The sequence below is a fragment of the Netta rufina genome (assembly GCF_964035555.1).
Source record: "Netta rufina genome assembly, chromosome: Z".
NCBI classification, from domain to species: Eukaryota; Metazoa; Chordata; class Aves; order Anseriformes; family Anatidae; genus Netta; species Netta rufina.
This window is the reverse complement of record NC_140126.1, coordinates 36,075,345-36,093,333: the sequence shown is the minus strand read 5'-3', so window position 1 is coordinate 36,093,333 and position 17,989 is coordinate 36,075,345. Positions and strand designations below refer to the sequence as shown.

Here is a 17,989-nt window from a genome sequence, read left to right as displayed (position 1 = left end):
AGAAAGGACTCAGTGCTCCAGGGATACCCTGCCTAATGCTGGTACTGGGTGTTAGGACCAGAAAATCAGGAAACAACAGCAAGTTCTTTGGTCCTCCCAGAAGAAGACAGCACTTTGATGCAAAGACAATATGGTGACCAAAATGTGCAGAGAAAGAGTAATGTCACCCATATTTGAACAATAGGAGAGGCTTAATGAAAGCTTCTGGAAATTTCTGATTTAGTTATGCTAAAGATAATTGTTCTCTTCTACAGCATAATCTGGAAATGTTGGTTTAGGCCTTCACAAGACTGCTAATCAACTCTGTAACAGATTTATTTTTTAATAATTTTAAGAGGAATAGATTTTGCAATATATTTTTTTTTAAATTAAAAGTTTAAATGAAACTATAAAGAAATAAAAAAACAAACCTAAACACACTCATCACTATGTGTTTCTGTTTTCAAGCAAAAATAAAACCTGAAAGCTAGTTCTCACAGCTAACTTGCATGTTTGTCAACAACTCAAACCCCATACTCCAAAAATCTCTTTCCACTTGCAGAATATTAGCCTTCACAGCTTTGAAGACAGATGAAAAATGCAGCAGCATGTCATAGATCTGTCTCTGAATTCCCTTTGAAAAGGTTGAGGTGTTTTGAATAGTTCTGATGCATTCCTGTAAGTTTTCAGTAATTCAGTTTAAAAGGCCAAAAACCCCACAGTTCTATCATTTGGTGTTTTTAAAAAAAAAAAAAAAAAAAAAAAAAGTCACAAAAAGCATTCCACAGCAATAAAAAGGATAGAGCAAGCATAGAGCAGATGTTTGTAGTGCAGCTACCCTTGAAGTAATGGCATGGTTCCACATTAGAGATAATTTTTGGTCCAATGCTTCTAGTATACCAGCCATTTTCACATCAGGCATAAATTTAACTTAGTTAGTCATTTATGAGTTTGTTTTATTAGAAATACAGAAAACCCATAAAACTTCAGGGAAAGATTACCAAATAGACAGCTGGAACCACAAACTGTGAATTGATTCTGATCCAAGTTAAGTCTCATGCCAAAAGTACAGAGTTTGAGAAATGCTAATGCTGTAAACCTGAACAAGGGTCTTTGATATTTATACTGCAAATACGTTTTACAATGATAACATATTGAATTTCATAGCACATTTCTAGACCCTGGAAGTGGACAAAGCCAGGACAGGTTTTCTGGAATCTGGATATGTGGTACCACTACAAATAATATTCCCAGATTTCTGATGGAACCGTAAGTATTGCTATGTGACAAAAACTGAGATTTAGAAACCTAGAATTAACAGAAACATGTACGGCTGTATTATGTAAGACAAAGTGTTCTGCTCAGTAGCTACTCTAAGTATCCCATGGGATTTGTTCCAGAAAAAAAAAAAAAGAAGAGTTGTGTGTGTCAAACTCTTGTATAGGTTTAAGAGTCAGTGCTTCAAAGGAAGATTTTGGTCCACTGATGATGTACATGTTTATCTCTTACGTGCCCTCTAGAGTACAAATTTAAAATAGGCAAAGCACTACATAATTTAAGAAGAATGAGTCACAGAACAAGAACAAAGTCCGCCCTCTCTCACTGCAATGTATGTCACAATTAAAGGAACAGGACATACATACGGGAGAGCTGGAAGCTTTGTATACTCACATCTCCATCTAGTGGCCTCTGGTCGTCAGAGTCCCTGGTTGGGCTGATGTCCTGCCGCATCACCCAGATCGGCTCCTTAGGTTCATCCGGGGTGTATGGAGAACGGATGGTCCTTGTCTTCACCTCCTCGATAGCCTCTTTAATATCCTTGATGGCCAGTGAAATTGCATCTCTCTTTTCCTTGCTGTACCTCTGCACGGTTTCTCCTGAGCCGGACGTAAGGCGAGAACCAGGTGGAAGCTGCCCATTGCTTTCATGCCCCCCACCGGCAAGAGTATGAGCCTGCTCCAAACTCTGCTCAGCTTCTGGCATGTCTTCAGCTGCCTTGTCCAGGCTCTGGGAGCTCATGCTCTGCTTCACCTCCGCCACGATCTGATCAATGTCCTCCTCTTGTTCGTAACTATCCATCCTCGGGTAGGGCGCAAACTCTGCCTCCTTCTCTGGGCTGTCGGACTCTCCATCAGACCGCTCATCGTAGTGGTGAAGGCGAGCACCGAGTGCCTCCTTGCGGTAATTGTCAGCTTCCTCCCTCTCCCGCTCGTACAGCTGGATCCCCTCCCTGGCGTCCAGGTCTGGCGTATCTCCGATCTCCTCATACACGTGCTCCTGCAGTCCATAGTCGGCGTACGGCTCGGCATACTGCTCATCCTCGCCTCGGTGGAAGAGACGGTGAGTGTAGACGTAGCCTGAGTAGGCTGCGTTCATGGCTTCCTCGTGTTCGATGGAGTGGAAGTGGAGGTGGTTGGGCAGCGCGCGGGTATGAACGGCCTCGCCGTGCTCAGCCTCGGCATTCTCCGTGTACTCCTCGGACTCGGGCCTGTACTGCACTGCATAGGCGCTCTCATCCTCATTTTCCTGAACCCTCTCTGTCTCGTAGCTGTCCTCCACCGTGGCTATGACATCCCCTTCTGCGGTATCTGTGTGATTGTGGAAGCCGCTCTCGGTGCTGGCGGACCGAGCTAACATCCCTTCCTCCTCCTGCCCTGACAGGCCCCCTTGGCTGCTGTTTGTGTGCCGGGGGTAGCGACTTGCATACCGCTGCTCCTCTCCCACCTCCGCATGCTCCAGGTCAGCCTCCACCGACTCGTTCACTGCTCCATTGGCTGGCTCTTCGCTTACCTCCCCATCCGGCGGTCCAACCAAATGGTTCATGGCAAGTTCTGGTGGGTAGGTCACTTACTCTGTTGACATTTTGTCAATCACACCTGGAAAGAAAAAAAAAACAACAACAACAAAAAACCTCTGAGGTTACTCTTAGAAAAAGTGGAGTCAATAAACAGAAGCAGTAAAAGGCACCCTTCCTTCCCCAGCAGACAAACTTTTGACTTCATCAGCCCTGAAGTCTGGGGACAGCCAGGACAGCAGTATGACCTGTGCGAATGACCTCCAACAGCACCAACCATGAATCCCGTGGGGACAGCACTTCCCACTTTCATTGATGAATTCCTTGTGGAAAAATCATTTCCAAGCAGCTCCTTGGATGTACTCCTTCGGACAGCTGCAGCATTTAGGTGACGTTTGTGGGTATGCATTAGAAAAATCAACTTTGCCACAGGCTCAAGCATTGTAGAGGTGTAACAGAAATGTTTCACCACTCTCCCTACACCTCACTAACCCAGCACAAAGGAAGGATGCGGTAACGTAAAATGACAGACAGTTCCAACACTGCAGTCTGCAATTGCTGAGATACACGGTCCTGTGCATACTACACTCCTTCAATATAGTATCTTCAGCTCAGGCAGTCACCCTATGCACTTTTAAAATCAGCGGAGATAAATAGGGGTTCCCAGGGTGCATCAGAAGCAAGCTATTTCTTCTCCCTAGGGAAGCATATGACAGCTAGATCCAACACAGATAGTTTGCTTTTTCCACCTAAAGAAGGTATGCAAGTAAGAAAATTTCCATGACAAGGTAAGGTCTTTTCCAGCTAAGACTTGCAAGAAATCTGGAAAGAATGGACAGGTGTGTGCCAAAAGTCACCAACCAAATACTCTCCTCTCCCCCCCCGGCATATGACAAAAAACATACTATTTTAGGCAACAAGAAAAGCAGCACTGCAAAGCTTTCAATTTTAAGCCCACAAAGGGAAGAGTAAAGATGTTAATGCATAACAGCCCTCTGGAAAGCCCATCCCAAACAAGATGCCCTGAAGTCAGTTAGAAGCTCTTCAACAGCTTGCATGGAAACAGTTAGGCTGAGATGGAGGATTGCTTGAAAATTCTGCATTGAATCTGTCACACTCCAAGCAGCTGAAAGAAATGAAGCTGCACATAAACACAGGATGACGACCAACTTTCTGAGATCTTTACCACACGCATCCTGGCACATCTTTAACCAAACAATGTTAAGTTAGAAGAGATGGTAAGACTCAACTGCATGAAAACTACCTACAACCCGAGTCAAATAATTTCATTTAAATTTCACTTTTTAACTTTGCAAATAATAAATTATCATTTACAAATGTATTTTTATTTCAATAGAGTTTACATATAGAACTGGGCATCTGAATAAATGCCCCTAGCTCACCTAAGCCCCAACAACCTTCAAAGAAAAGCATGCATCCAAGTCAAGTACATCCATTTGACTATTTAACAATCAGTCTTTAAAACGGTAATTTGAAGAACCATGTGTTAAGGAACCATGTATAGAATAACTATATCCCTTTTCACATGTGGCAACTGAAGACTATTAAATAACATTTTTTAATTTTTTTGTTTTTTAACTCTTAGTAGCATTTTCCTCATGCAGACACCAGGTCTTCCTGTTTTTTCTCACTAGGCCTTCCAAGAGCACTTCATCTCCAGCAAGCAAACAAAAATCAATATCCTAAATAAAATGCCATAGACAGAAGAGAATATAAGCAAAAAAATGGCCTTCTGACCTTGGAAATAGAGACGCAGCACCCATCTGAAATATATCATACTCTCACATTAATTACCCAGAACAGCAGCTGTGCTCCAGTAATCACACATACATGGGAAAGTGCTCTCTAAGCACTCCTAGCTCTGCACTCAGGACTTGATGGATGAGCCTGTCTTTAAAACAGAGAAATCAGAGGCTGATTACTAGAACAACCAGCTGTTTGCTGAAGGTTAAGCTAGCTTCTGCCTGTAAAAAAAGAAGAAAAACAAAACAGAAACAACCTCTCCACATATGTTTCAAGCAACAGTAAGAAACAGCTTAAGTCTGAGGATTTTCCTCTGCTGCTTTATGCTGAAAATTAAGTACTTAAGATACTACCCAAGGGCATACTATCGACAGGGAGCAAGACCACAACACTAACGCTCAGGAAAGCATGCAATGGGAAAAGGTGAAAATGTGAGAGCTTCCAGCTTGGTTTATTATCCGTTTCCCATGTCCAGATGTACAATCACTTGCTTTCTTCTGCATGTGGCCCCCTCCAGTGCATGGGTGCCTGAGTGTAGTGGGGCCAGACCCTGCCCTGCCACCACCCGGGCACGCGGCCCTGTCCCAGCTCCCGGCCACTGTCACTGCAAGGGGCCTTTGTGCCCACGCGTTATAATTGGTCTTTTCAGGTGTGAGAGCCCGAACCATTTCGCACCACTTTCAAAAGAGAAAAGTTAGTGTGCCAGCTGAACTTGTGAGCAAAAATAGTTTTGTCTCAGCCACTCTTTGGGTGTATTTACCCAAAACTCCAAGTCACACTTGAAGCAGAGAAACCTCAGGCTGAATTTGCAAGGGCCACAGGCTCTGAATACAAGTGGTCTTGGCACGCTCTCCAAGGAAATTCACAAAGCGCCCATGATTTGCCAGATTCAGCGATTGTGGTGGTTTTACCCAGGTGGGCGACCAAGCTCCACCACAACCACTCTCTCACTCCCCCTCCGCAAGGAGGAACGGGATGAAAATACTATGGGAAGGGCTCAAGGGTTGAGATAAGGACAAGGAGATCCCACAGTAATTATTGTGACGGGCAAAACAGCCTCAGCATAGGGAGATAGTAAGATTTATTGCCTATTACTAACAAGCGAGAGAAGTGGGAAACAAAGGAAAGAAACCAAAAGGGGCAGCTTCTAGATCCTTCTCACACGAGCCACCCCATGGCCCCCTGCTACCAAACCTTGCCACAGAAACCCACTACAGCAATGCACCGATGTTCCACTTGTATGGCACAGGTACGTGGATAGAGACATGGATAAAAGCTACCTCTAGAAAATCCAGTATGTTCTTTTAGGAAACATGTGTCATCTTCTCAATTTTTAAGGGACTTTTTGGTATGAAATGGCTGAGGACTGAACGGCACACACAATGCCTCTGCAGAGAGAACTCCCCACCTCTCCTGTAAGAGAGGACTTGCTTTTCCAAACTGAAACCTGTCTGGGAAACCTGACTGCTTTCCCTGCTGTGCTAAGCAAGCATACCCCAAACAGCTCCAAACAGAAGTTGTGAAATGCATGTCTATTGCCGGTCAGTGAAAACAGCACCTGGAAAGTCACATTAACACCACACTGTGGGCACACGAATACACACACCACACACAGTCTCATACTGGCAAGGATGGACAGCTGTAGTACCCACAACACTCACCATACTGGAACCGTAAAGCAGGAACATGTACACATGTAAGCCTACCCGGTGCACAACATTCACTACAAGCCCTCATGGAATCCTTGCAAGAACACTGCAATATCCTAAACAAGTCAATCACATCAGTTTTAACACCACAATATGACTTGAATATTTGCTGGGAAGTATTTTAGCCCAATTTCATTCATCTTGGGTGCTTCCATTTCTAAGGTCTGCTTATGAACTCGAGGAGTGACTGCTATTTAACCTATGTTGCATGCCAGGTTTCTCAAGTCAGCTATTCCAAGGACTGCATCAGTTGTTCATAACTTTCAAGCTCCTTTTCTGCAAAAATGTTTAGGGGATTAAGAAAGGGCTCAACAAAAGGCACTAAACACCCACCTCCAAACATCAACTATTTCACAGAACTAAACAAAATTAAAACTGCAGGTGCATTTATTATCCCTACGCAGAAGCACTTACACTACAAGTGCATGTAAATGTGTGCTTGTTACCCATACGCCTTAGTCTAAGCCAACAAATAAATAGGTAAGCTGTTCTTACTAGGAGCGGGGAGGCTGAATACAGAATTTTCTCTTTCTTGGCGTGTTTACTAATTAGGACAAGGTATGTGGATTTCAAGAGGCGCTACCTTCTAACTGCAGAAGTTTCTTCTGATCACAACTAGCCTAAAAGAATATGCAAATTTCTAGCAAAAAGTAAGGCAACACTCTTATTAAAAGAGAGCTACAGCATCAGCGTGGCTGTGGTACACCTACAAATAAATGCAGTGCCTAACAGAGAACTAGAGTTAGCCGCTGTGGTACAACTTCAGGCATAATGGAGGAAAAAAAGGCAAACCCATGAATTTATGACCAAAGGAACACTGAGCTGCTTGAATAGGAATGTCAAGAGGTTTAATTCTGTGGCAGAAAAATAAGCAAAACCCCCCAATTCTTGCGAAGGCATAATTACAAGCATTATGTGGATACCAGTAACTATAAGGTTCCTCATATTTAACACAATAAATGTTCTTAACATAAGAAATCCACGTGGCACGATCGGTATTCCAGCCACACTGGGATGGAAATAAATTGGATTAAGCTGCAGTATGCACCTAATTGACTCCAAAGCAAATCATATGTCAGATTTCAGTTTCCGACTGTTTCTAATTCTACTTCAGCTCTATCCAGGGAATAAAATTCTGTGGTGGAAAGGATGAATGTGCATCAGCAGTAGGCTTTCTGAACCATATCATCTCAGGCTAGCCCTTGATTACAGGGAATAAATTTAAATTTCTGCTTTCAATCTAAAAATTGTTTACAACAGATCCCAAATATCTCTTTAAATTTGAATTGACATCATAACTAAAGAATCTGAACAAGTCACACAGCTGTCTTGTAGAGTCTGGAAATGTCACTATTCCCTGGATAACACATAACAGAGTACTCCGACTGTGCCATCCAGGTTCTTGTAATCCCCATCTTAATCAAAACTAAGCTTTAAACCTGAGCAAGGAACACTAGTCAGGAACCTTCTGTGCCAACAGACCAAGTTCCTATGAGCAAGAACAAAGAGACAGAGGTCTCTTGAGCACAAGGCTGATAAAGCTTTACGGCACTGCAGAAGTCTGATTGCAAAGAAGCAGATCCTTCCCATCACATTTGTCACTGAAGTCCTGAAGAAACAGACACAACGGACTCTGGGAGTATCTGAAGCCATCCACATGCTGCCAGAGAAATGTTACGTGGTACTACAGCCCAAATAGAAGAGAGAGGCCAAAAGCACTAGAGAAAAATCTTGACAAGGACCCACAGGCAACCTGTACCGTGAAGTACAACAGTTATGCTCACGAGGCCAAAGATGCTTTAAAAAAAAAAATAATAATCACAAATCCCAGTTTGAAATTGGTTAAGGAATAAATCTGATTGCTCTCACCAACCAGAATGACAAAGCATCATAAATAAAAGTGCTGTTCTAAAAGCGAAGCTAAGGAACCATGGATTCTCTGACAGGTTATTGCTGTTCTTATTTCTGGATGTATTATGGATTGCATCTTTAATTTGCAACTGGATAATCTAAATTATTAATTAAATCAATTTCCAAGTGAGAAAGAGAAATTAAAACAGTAGATAAGCAATGTCAAAGCACAACATCTAAGATCAGTATTACAACGTGAGACTAATTTCAGTCTCTGTTAGAGGTACAGTTATTAAAAATGAATCTTTACTGCATCTGGGCATATAATTATCTGTAATCTACAATGTTTCCTCCTCTGTGTAAAAAAAAGAAAGGGCACAGTGGAAAACAGTGACACTCCAGTGATCCATTCTGAATGCAAATGACGTTATCTCCACACTAGTGACACTTTCATAAGCAATGAAAAAACATATTTTTCTCTAAACAATAGGGGATAAGATCTATGCTACAAAATGAAATAAAAACATATAATAAAGTCGACACAACAAGCCCAATAAACTTTCCATCTCCTTTTAGGTACCATTAATAGTGTAACAAAAACAACCATGAACAGAGCTCATAAATATGATGTGGTAAACTGCAGGACATGACTATCCTCACAGTGAGTAACAATACCCCGGTCTTCACTCACAGAGAGTAAGCTAGTATGTTCAATAAATCCTTGGATATTCCTCCTCTGCACACAAATAAAGGCTTAATCCTACCTTTCTGGTTGAGACAATCTTACTCAGCTGTGTTCTTGTTTAGCGTTACAGTCTCGACACAAACAGCTACCATGCAGCAACTACTCTTTGATGCAATTGAGACAGAAAACATACCAGAGAAGAATCAACGTCCAAAACACTCTGCGTCTATGAAAAAATTCAAGTCAGTTAGTCCTTCAGATTTGATACCTTGAAATGATATTATGAGAGGAAATTCAGTTTCATCAATTTTGTTATGGAAAGGAAAGTTTTAAAGCAAGTTACACATTGCATTTTTGAATTCTTTAATGTGAACAAGCCACAGGTTGTGTCAGGTACACAGAAACATTTGGACAGTGTTGGGATTATTTCAGCAAAAGAAGGACCTGGCGTTAGAGAAGGATCCCGAGCATACATGTTGAGTCCATGAAAACCAAAGAAAATGACAGAGAGGGAAGTCCACCAGTTAGCACCTTAGACGAACTGGTCGAACTTCAGCAGACAGGAATGTGTTGAAGAATACTGTTTCCAGGAATACCTTAAAAATAAAAAAGCTAGAGTAACAGAATAGTGCACATACAGAGGGATACAAAGCCCCTAGGACAGCTAAGCAATACCCCTTCTACTTCTTAAAGGCATCTGTGACAAATCTAGCAGTTACCAAGACAACAGAGCAACATCTTCTGTCTTCCCAAATTCAAAGGCACAAGATCAGCTCACTGAACAGGTACAGCAATTCTGCTCAAACCCCAGCAACTTCCTACACTCAGCCTCATTTGATCCGTACAAGGATTTGCTCTCAGGTGCTCGTAACTTCCTGAGGGCTTCCAGGTAAGGATACACCCTCATGGAAAGCACCAGGGCTCAGACATCAAACAAGAGACCTGATTCTTCCTTAATTTCTCATTTAACTTCACAAGTGCCAAAGTAGCTGTATCTGAGCCAGGCTGGAAAAGCCAGTGGGACAGGTGGGGTACAGAAGTTGCTTCACCTTTCCTGGTGGTACAGGGAGTTAAAAAGGTACCACTGCCTGGAAACTCGAACACCGAGCTATTGAAAGCACCGCATCTTACAGCCCCTGCCCTCTCTTTCATCCCCCCAAAATGAAAGACTAGAAAACATCGACTCTTTTTTTCAATTGTTGTTTCAATTAGACCTACACTTAAGCCCACACTTTTTTAGCAGAGGCTTTTTCCAGAAAGGCTTGAAGAGTGCAGAGGTGCTCAGACTGGGGAAAAGTAAGGAAGGTGGGGAGATGCGGTACCTATAAAATTCCCAAGTATTGATTATGGTGGGTATATCAGCTCTTTTCCTTCCCAATCTTAACCTTCAAAACAACTGAGTTAACACTTTCCAGCTTTCACATCCTAGGCTCCTTTTCAAGGACCTGATGTATGTTTGGATTGTGTTGTTAAGATGCAGTTTTTAAGTATTAGATGTTTTTTTCTCTTCCTTTAGTGTGAAAGCAACTGACAGAGCCTATACCTGCTTCTGCTCACCAAAATTAGGTGAGAAAGATCATGTAGGAGCTGCTCACTTCCAAAACCTTGTGGAGAAAATGTGAAATCCCACTCACAAACAGATTTCATTTAAAGCTATAGTCACAGCCAAAAAAAAAAAAAAAAAAAAAGGAACCAAATTTACTTCCCTTCCTCTCTCTCAAAAAAAAAGTGATTTTCAGCTGCAATATTCAACATGGAATTAAATACTACATCGGAAGGTTAGAGCTTGTATCTGTGTAACTTCTCAGGAAAAAAAAAAAAAACAAAACACAAGAAACAACTACTACGGAGAAAAAAACAGATGCAAAGGAGGAGGAAGTGGGAATGCATAATATAGGTTACAGCAGATTAAAATTAACTTTTTTATCCCCCCTACACAGACAACTTTCTCTTCTACTGGATTTTCTGTTATCATTTTAGCCCTCAGAGCAAGCACACTCCAATCTCCACCCATCACATTCCCACAGCACCTGCAGATCCTTTTACTTCTGTTTCAAGGGCAAGCTGCTGATTTACTCCATGTTAAAAGAAAACAAAGAAACAACCAAAACCAAACCAAAAAAAGACCAACAAACAAACAAAAAAATCACCACCACCAAAAACACACACACAAGTAAAACCCACGTATCTGCAGAGACCACCTCCAAAGGCTCGAGGGAAAACCGCTCTGCCGCTTCCCTTCCCTCTCGGAGCCACAACCGTGCTCCAGAGCTGTACTGTAAAGGCAGCCCCGTCACCCTCGCCAGAGCCACGTGGAAGGATGCCAAACATCCTTCATACATCCCCCAGCATAATGCTGAGAGATTAGAGAGAAATGGACACCCCACAAGCAGCCCTTCGGCTGCCGCAGCCTTCCTGACGGGAAGCACCGGCGCGGATGCGCCCCGAGGTACCACCACACGCCGCATTTTCAGGAGGCTTGCTGTGCCAAGCATTGTTTTTTCTCCTAGTCTGCTTCAACAATTTGTGTATCCCCAGTGGCTGAGGAAGCCCAGCAGTCCCGTGCTCCTGCCCAGAGCTGAGAAGGGGCAGCCATTCACTCACACGGGGTGGGTGCTCTCCTTGCCCTGCCTGCGGTAAGACCTTGACCGAGACCTGCTTTCAGCACCAGCACCTTCCTGCTACAAGACAGCCACATGCAAAATCTGTTCCACAGACACAATTAGCCCCTAATGAGGGCCGGCGTTTCTCCACTGTCTCCTGCGGCTGCAGCTGGCTCAAAGGCTCAGCCTGGGCACGGGCAGTGCGGGGCGGGTGGCAGGGAGGGCAGAGGCTGCCTGCAGCTGCAGGGTCCCATCGGGATGAGGCAAACACACACGCACACGGTGCTAATCGAGTTACCCTGATCACACGGCGCTGCCAGATCAAGAAAATCAAAACCAGATGCGTTGCATCAGACACACGAAGCTTTTGCCAGTCTCTACTCGCCAGGAAAACGAGCTTACCAGAACCAAGCTGCATACCGCGGAGTTCAGAATAAAACAAATAATAATGAGGGGAATCACCCAAACATGCTTTTTACCCCATTTCCATGCGGACAAGTATAGTCAAGCCATACATACAGACTATGGGAGAAAAAAAAAGATATAGCATTAGTCATATGGGAAACAGAACATGAGTAAGGGATAGTCTAAGCACAGGTGGGGTGCCCGTTGTCTTACTTTTAAAATCATTTTTTCTCCCTCCCCCAGCGCTTTTGTCCCCATTCCAAATACAAATTATTTCAAAACAAACTTCAGATGACCCACATTTTTGTAAAAGTAGGTTACTTTGTCTTCTCTTCTTATACAGCAACACTTGGATTTTAGTAGAAGAGTAAGTTCCACTGAAAATATTTTTATTATGGATTATTAACCTTATCTTTTAAAAATAATTACAAATCCAAGTAGTGAAATTACAGCAGAGAAAAGCAACAACCAAACAGGGCATCTGAAAGGTAAAACATATTTCACAGAGGTAAGATTACAGGAGGAACAATACAAGTCTAAAATGATTCAATACTTGAAGAAATTAAAATATTTAGGTATCCATCTATTAACTTTTCTCCTCCAATGTGCTCACAGACAGTCTGAGAGTCAATGGCTCCTTTCACTTATCCTTAGAAGCTATTGCAAAGGCCACGTATTGCACGGATGCTCATGACCCTTTCTTTCCTGGAAATGGAAGTCCTAATTATTTCTCTTTATTATAAAGAGAAAAATAAGAGGCCTCTTAAATGCTCCATGAGCCCTAGATAAGAGGAATTCTACAAAAATGGGGATTTGAAGTTATTCTGCGTTATCTTTTTATTCCTTTTCAAGGACGGATCATCCCTCCTACAATAGGATGTCTTTCTCTTCTGCTATCCAGGCTTAAATGCCACTATTCTCCAGTGGTATTTCACTAAAATTAAAAACCACGCTGGTCTGGTCTCTGCTCCGCATCATGCAGAACAGTTCGGCCCTCTCTTCAAATACCAGACCTTTTCCTGAGTGACCTTATAAACACGCACACACTAATTTCACTTCTCTTTGCTGTACTTCAGCATCCTTTTGTCCTTAACTTCTTAAAGTCAGGACAAGTACTGAAGATGTGACCTCTCTCAAGAAAAAACAAAACAAAACAGAACAAAACTTTTTAAAATGAACATGGGGTGCCACTGAATTAACTTTAAATACGGAAGTGGATTAGAAAAAAATAGGAAAGTACCACAGAATTAGGTATTTCCCACAGCTCTGTAGGGTGGGTGCTACAGGATTATGTTAACATCAGCACTTCACTACAGGATTTGACTCTGTGTTTGCAATCAATCAGGCCGATGTCTGCTGTTAGGTTACATGGGCATTGCTAGACAAATAGAGCTTTTAGGCCTGCAAACGTTGTAAAGGCCCATGGTAACCAGTAAAGTTAAAGGGGCAATAGATAAATCAATAAATCTGCAGCTTATAAGAATGCACAGATTGGCACCCACACTGTGCACTTCTCAGGGTGCGCCCACATTCATGTTTCAGTCTGACTCTGCAGCACACTTTCGAGGGGCAGCTTCTGATGGTCCCTACCTGCCCTGTGCTTCAGTTCACGTTGCAGAGCAGACTTGCAGATGGATCCTCTGCGCCTCGAAGTGGAACTAACACCCATAACACACTGTGTTTGCTGTCACTTTTTCTGGCCAAAACTCAAAACCCTCTGCGGATGGGATATTCCACCACCTGTCCGTGCAACCTGTTCTGGTTTTGCACTGGCCTTACGGGGAGGAATTCTTCCAGGATGTCCCATCTGCATGTCCCTTACTGTAGTAACTTGTTGCACCTGAAACTTCAGAATTGACCTGACCAGCAAACTTCTCGTTTGTGCATGTCATGCGCCTGCTCGTACAGGTAAATATGAGCCTGGGAAGAAACATCACAGGAGCTGGGCCTGGAGGAACTAAGAGCTGAAAGGGGAGGGTGAAGGGCCAGCAAAAAAGAAGAGCATGCGACACACAAGATAAGAAAACAAGGCAAGAACTGCTTCATAGCAAAGCTTTCTGCAATTTAAACAGTTACAAGTACCACAGCTGAAGATCTTGCAGACAATTTTAAAACCCTGCCAGTGGCACCCTTTTTGATTCTTTAATTTAAATGCTGCTTTACCCTCCATATTAGTGCTTGGTCTCCTTACTCTTGAAAAGATAAGCAAGACATGAAATTCACTGATATTTGCTTATTATTAAGGCCATTGCTTTCATTTTCTTTGCATATAAACCAACATTTTTCCCCTTTAAAAATGTTTCCCATTTAAAAGATGTTTCCAAAAAAAAACACATGAAGAATCAAAATAAAGTCATGTAAGTTATTCAAAAAAATAAGGAGTCACAGAAGAGGAAAAATTGGCTTTTAACTTCTTTAAAGTGTATTTAGAAATTACGTTTTTTTGCTCCTAAATACATTTTGTGAATTTTGTCTTCCAGTATCATTAGATACTGGCTAAGATTTATCTGGTGTGGCACCAAAGCATCACAATAGCCTAATTCAGTTTAAAAAAGACTTGTGAAAATGACTTGTAAAAATGACTTATTTTAGATCAGAATCGTTAAGTGAAACTCTGCACCTCCGGTATCTCTGTATGCATTCCGTGTTTTCTAACCAGAAGAGTGCAACTTTCTTTCATGTAACCACAACTGCAGAAGCTATTAGAAGACTCTTAATTTGGGTACCAGGGTACCTGAGCATAGCGTACCCACGCTAGCAGTGTAGTTACAATTAAGAAGGCAATTTCACCATTCAATCAAAGAACAAAACACACTTTTTGAGTGACATCTTACCCTGCCTTTCCTGTGAGGTATGCACTAATCCAAATCCACATGCACAGAATTACTCTTGGACCAAGCAGACCAGTAAACCACTTTGCGTGACCTCCTACATTAATGCAGGCTAAAATTTTTTGTCTTTTATTTCTAGAGCAACTCTGTTTGCCTCTGCATTTATTTGTTTATTGGCTCCCAAGCATACTCTCTTGCTACTGAGGGACCAATACCTAGAAAGACTAATCTTGTTGGCAAGATGAGGCTGCAGCGCAGCCTAATGACTTTTTGACTTGTACAAACCCAAAATTACGGCTTTCATAGCAACCTTGCTTCATTTCTCAAAAAACACCCACAATTCTCAGTAGGGCATTGTTCTTTGCCAGAAGGGGCTGATCTAACACCTCTCAATGCTGCAGTTCTGTAAATAAATTTACCTTTGAAGTACTGGACGAAAACTGCTTCCAGGAACCACAGAACTAACAGAAATGTTGTAATATCCAGCAGAACGAAATTCACCCCAGAATCAACCACACCAGTTGCTCTGTCACTCTCATATCCACATACAACTTAAGCCAGAACGATGGAGCTTTGCTAGACATGCAGAAATTGAAACAATTTGTGATGCCTTGCCGTGAGGCTGAACAACATCATTCAAATCTCCTCAAAACCCTTTCCTCTTTTACTTACCAGCCTTCTTCTGGCTTAACAATCACTGATGGACGTGGGAGGACTTCCATAAACATTTTGTGCACAAAAATATTTTCCTGTGAGTTTCACCTTTTATATCTCTTATTTATACAGAAGTACTTTCTGCACATAGATAGGCTCCAAGGGTTTACAATTTCATTTCAGTTGAAATTCCCACCACTTTGTACCAAAATAATTGAACAGGATATCAGAAACAGACCACACTTTTGCAAGAGAGAAACATTCAACATTAGATGAAAGCTTGAAAGCAAAAGACCTTTTCACAGAGGTTGTCCCAAATAGCTATATAAATAGACCAAATATTGAAGAAACAAACAGAAAAAGCACAAGTAGAAAGACCTGCCTGTGAAACAGATTAGGACTAATGCCCGTATTTTCTTTTAATATTATGCACAGTTTGCCAAAGATGCATGTCTTTTTTTTGAATAGCACTTACTTTTCACAAGCACTGTGTGAATACTTTTTCTCTTCTTAAGAAGAGAAAGGTGTTAAGAAACCCACATAAATAGCTCTTCAAGTCAAGTAAATCTTAATTCTTATCAAGCAAAATTACAGTAGAGTATCATCGGGCAACATGAAGAAGCTAACGCTGTCCACAGGTCAAGTCCCCAGCTTATTTGATCTTGGTGACAATATAAAAAAATGAGTTAAAAATAAGCTAAAAGCTGAAGATGTAGCTTCTACATCTGTATCCCAGACAAAAATCCTCTTTTCAAGTTTGCAGACTGGTTTTGCAACCACTGGAATCGTAATTTCAGCCGCATCACAAGAGGGACTGTTAAATGCGTAAACCTTCTGCAGAAAAAAATGGAGCAACATATGAAACTGTATTCAGGGTTGGAAAAGCCAACTTAAGATTTGTCTATAATTTAGATTTCTAGATGCTAGCATCTAGAAATTACCACTGCAAATGCAGAACACCCTTATGTAGCTTGTTTATAAAATTACATTCGTTTAAAAAATTCATCTCCAAAACTTGTGGCCTATTTCCTTCTAAGTCATATTTTCAGAATTATCTGCAGTTAGAAAGAAAATGGGATGTTCCATAAAAAAATATATTTTTTTTAAGTCTTTGACTTGTTGACATACAGCTATTGTGAAGCTCAGCATCAAATTTTGTTCAAGTATCAAAATTCCAACCACTCTACACACTGTAAGAGATTATCATCATCCCCAAAATGAAGATGAGAAGTGAGTCAAATCCACAGTAATTTAAGAGACACATATAAACCTCAGATTGGGCTAGAAGCTAAATGGACAGCCCAAAAGACAAGAAGCACATAACAGACCTTTGGAAAGCACTCGTCAACCTGCTTGAGATCAGAAGGTTATTTTAATCAAATGAGAGAAGAATCCCAACACATACAGGAAAAGCTGCAGGACACCATAGGTCAGAAAGTGGGAACGAATCAAATGATGTCATATCCAGACTCTGGGAAAGCAGGTCTGGAGAGGTACAGACCTTTCTTACTGCAAACTTTCAAACTAGGGATTTGGTGAAGCAAAGGTGCAACAGAGGGATGAACTCCTACATCACAAAACTGCCAACATCCACCACAAAGGAATGTCGTGATGCCCTGCCATGCTGCTCTCCATGCACATCTCTGTAAACCCAACTAGGTTAACTGTGAACTACCCACAGCCACAAACAGGAGAAATGCAACAGAAGCAGGCACACCACCACCAAGCTCTCTCCTGTGGAGGCAAGCACACAAAATCTCCCTCTTAAGAGAAGATTACAAAGAAAAAAAAGGGGAGAAAAAAAAAAGCCTTTCCAAACATTATTCAGATTGGACTGGATAGTCTGGCAATAGGTTTCTGCATCGCTGCACATGATGCCACAAAGTGCACAACCACTGAAGCAGGCATTTAAATCAGAGAGTCTGGAAGCAAGCAGAAAAATTTTGCAACAGAATTATGAAGTTATTATTATTATCGCTTATACTGGCGTGAAAAATCATAGTGCAGAACGCAAATGAGCACATAGTAGACCAGTAATTCTCAAGGGGACTGTGTTCAACCACAAATGGGAACACTGAAGGCTAGATAAAGGTCAGCAATAGAAAATTGTTCAGATGAACTACAACCCCAATTCTTTCATTTAAGTACAGAAATGGACCTAAATAATGGCATCACAGCAAGGTTTCCAACTCTCTATGTACTTCCAAACATATCAGAACAATCGAAAGCACCGCATGCACAAAGCAAGGCAGATCTCACACAAATAGCCACTCTAGAAAGAGTAGAGAGAAAATGTGAAATATATAAACCTAAACAATTGGCAAAAACCTAACAGCAAAAATCAGCAAAGGAAATATGTACTGACAGAAAAACTGCTACTTTATGAGGAGGAACACAATGGTGCAGAAAGTGCCTTTCCTTCCTGATGGTTCAGAAGAAATAGAATTAATTCTTTGTACTTTGATATTTAGCTCTGCATGGTCTGGGAAATAACAATACAAACCACAATTCAGAAAACCAAATGTGTTGAGAAGCTGAAATACAGGTTTATTTTGCAGCATTTAAGAGTAACAATGTGCAGACAAACACTTTAAAGGGCTCACCCAGGAAACCTGGCTATTAGTGGAAAAATAGGAAAAAAATAAGTATCAACAAACTCACCAGTCCAACTCAAGGCACGACAGATTCACCTGTTAACAAGCTCAAGATCAGTA

The 17,989-nt window shown here is 41.7% G+C and overlaps 1 protein-coding gene across 1 annotated transcript in view; it reads right to left on the bottom strand.

Moving 5' to 3' along the window:
• Positions 1-17,989, bottom strand: part of APBA1 (amyloid beta precursor protein binding family A member 1) — an 85,359-nt gene that overhangs the window by 32,186 nt on the left and 35,184 nt on the right. Inside the window, exon 2 of the mRNA XM_084305518.1 lies at positions 1,651-2,855. Coding sequence (XP_084161644.1) covers positions 1,651-2,802 — 1,152 coding nt within the window. The 5' untranslated portion in view covers positions 2,803-2,855. The remainder of the gene's footprint in view (positions 1-1,650; positions 2,856-17,989) is intronic.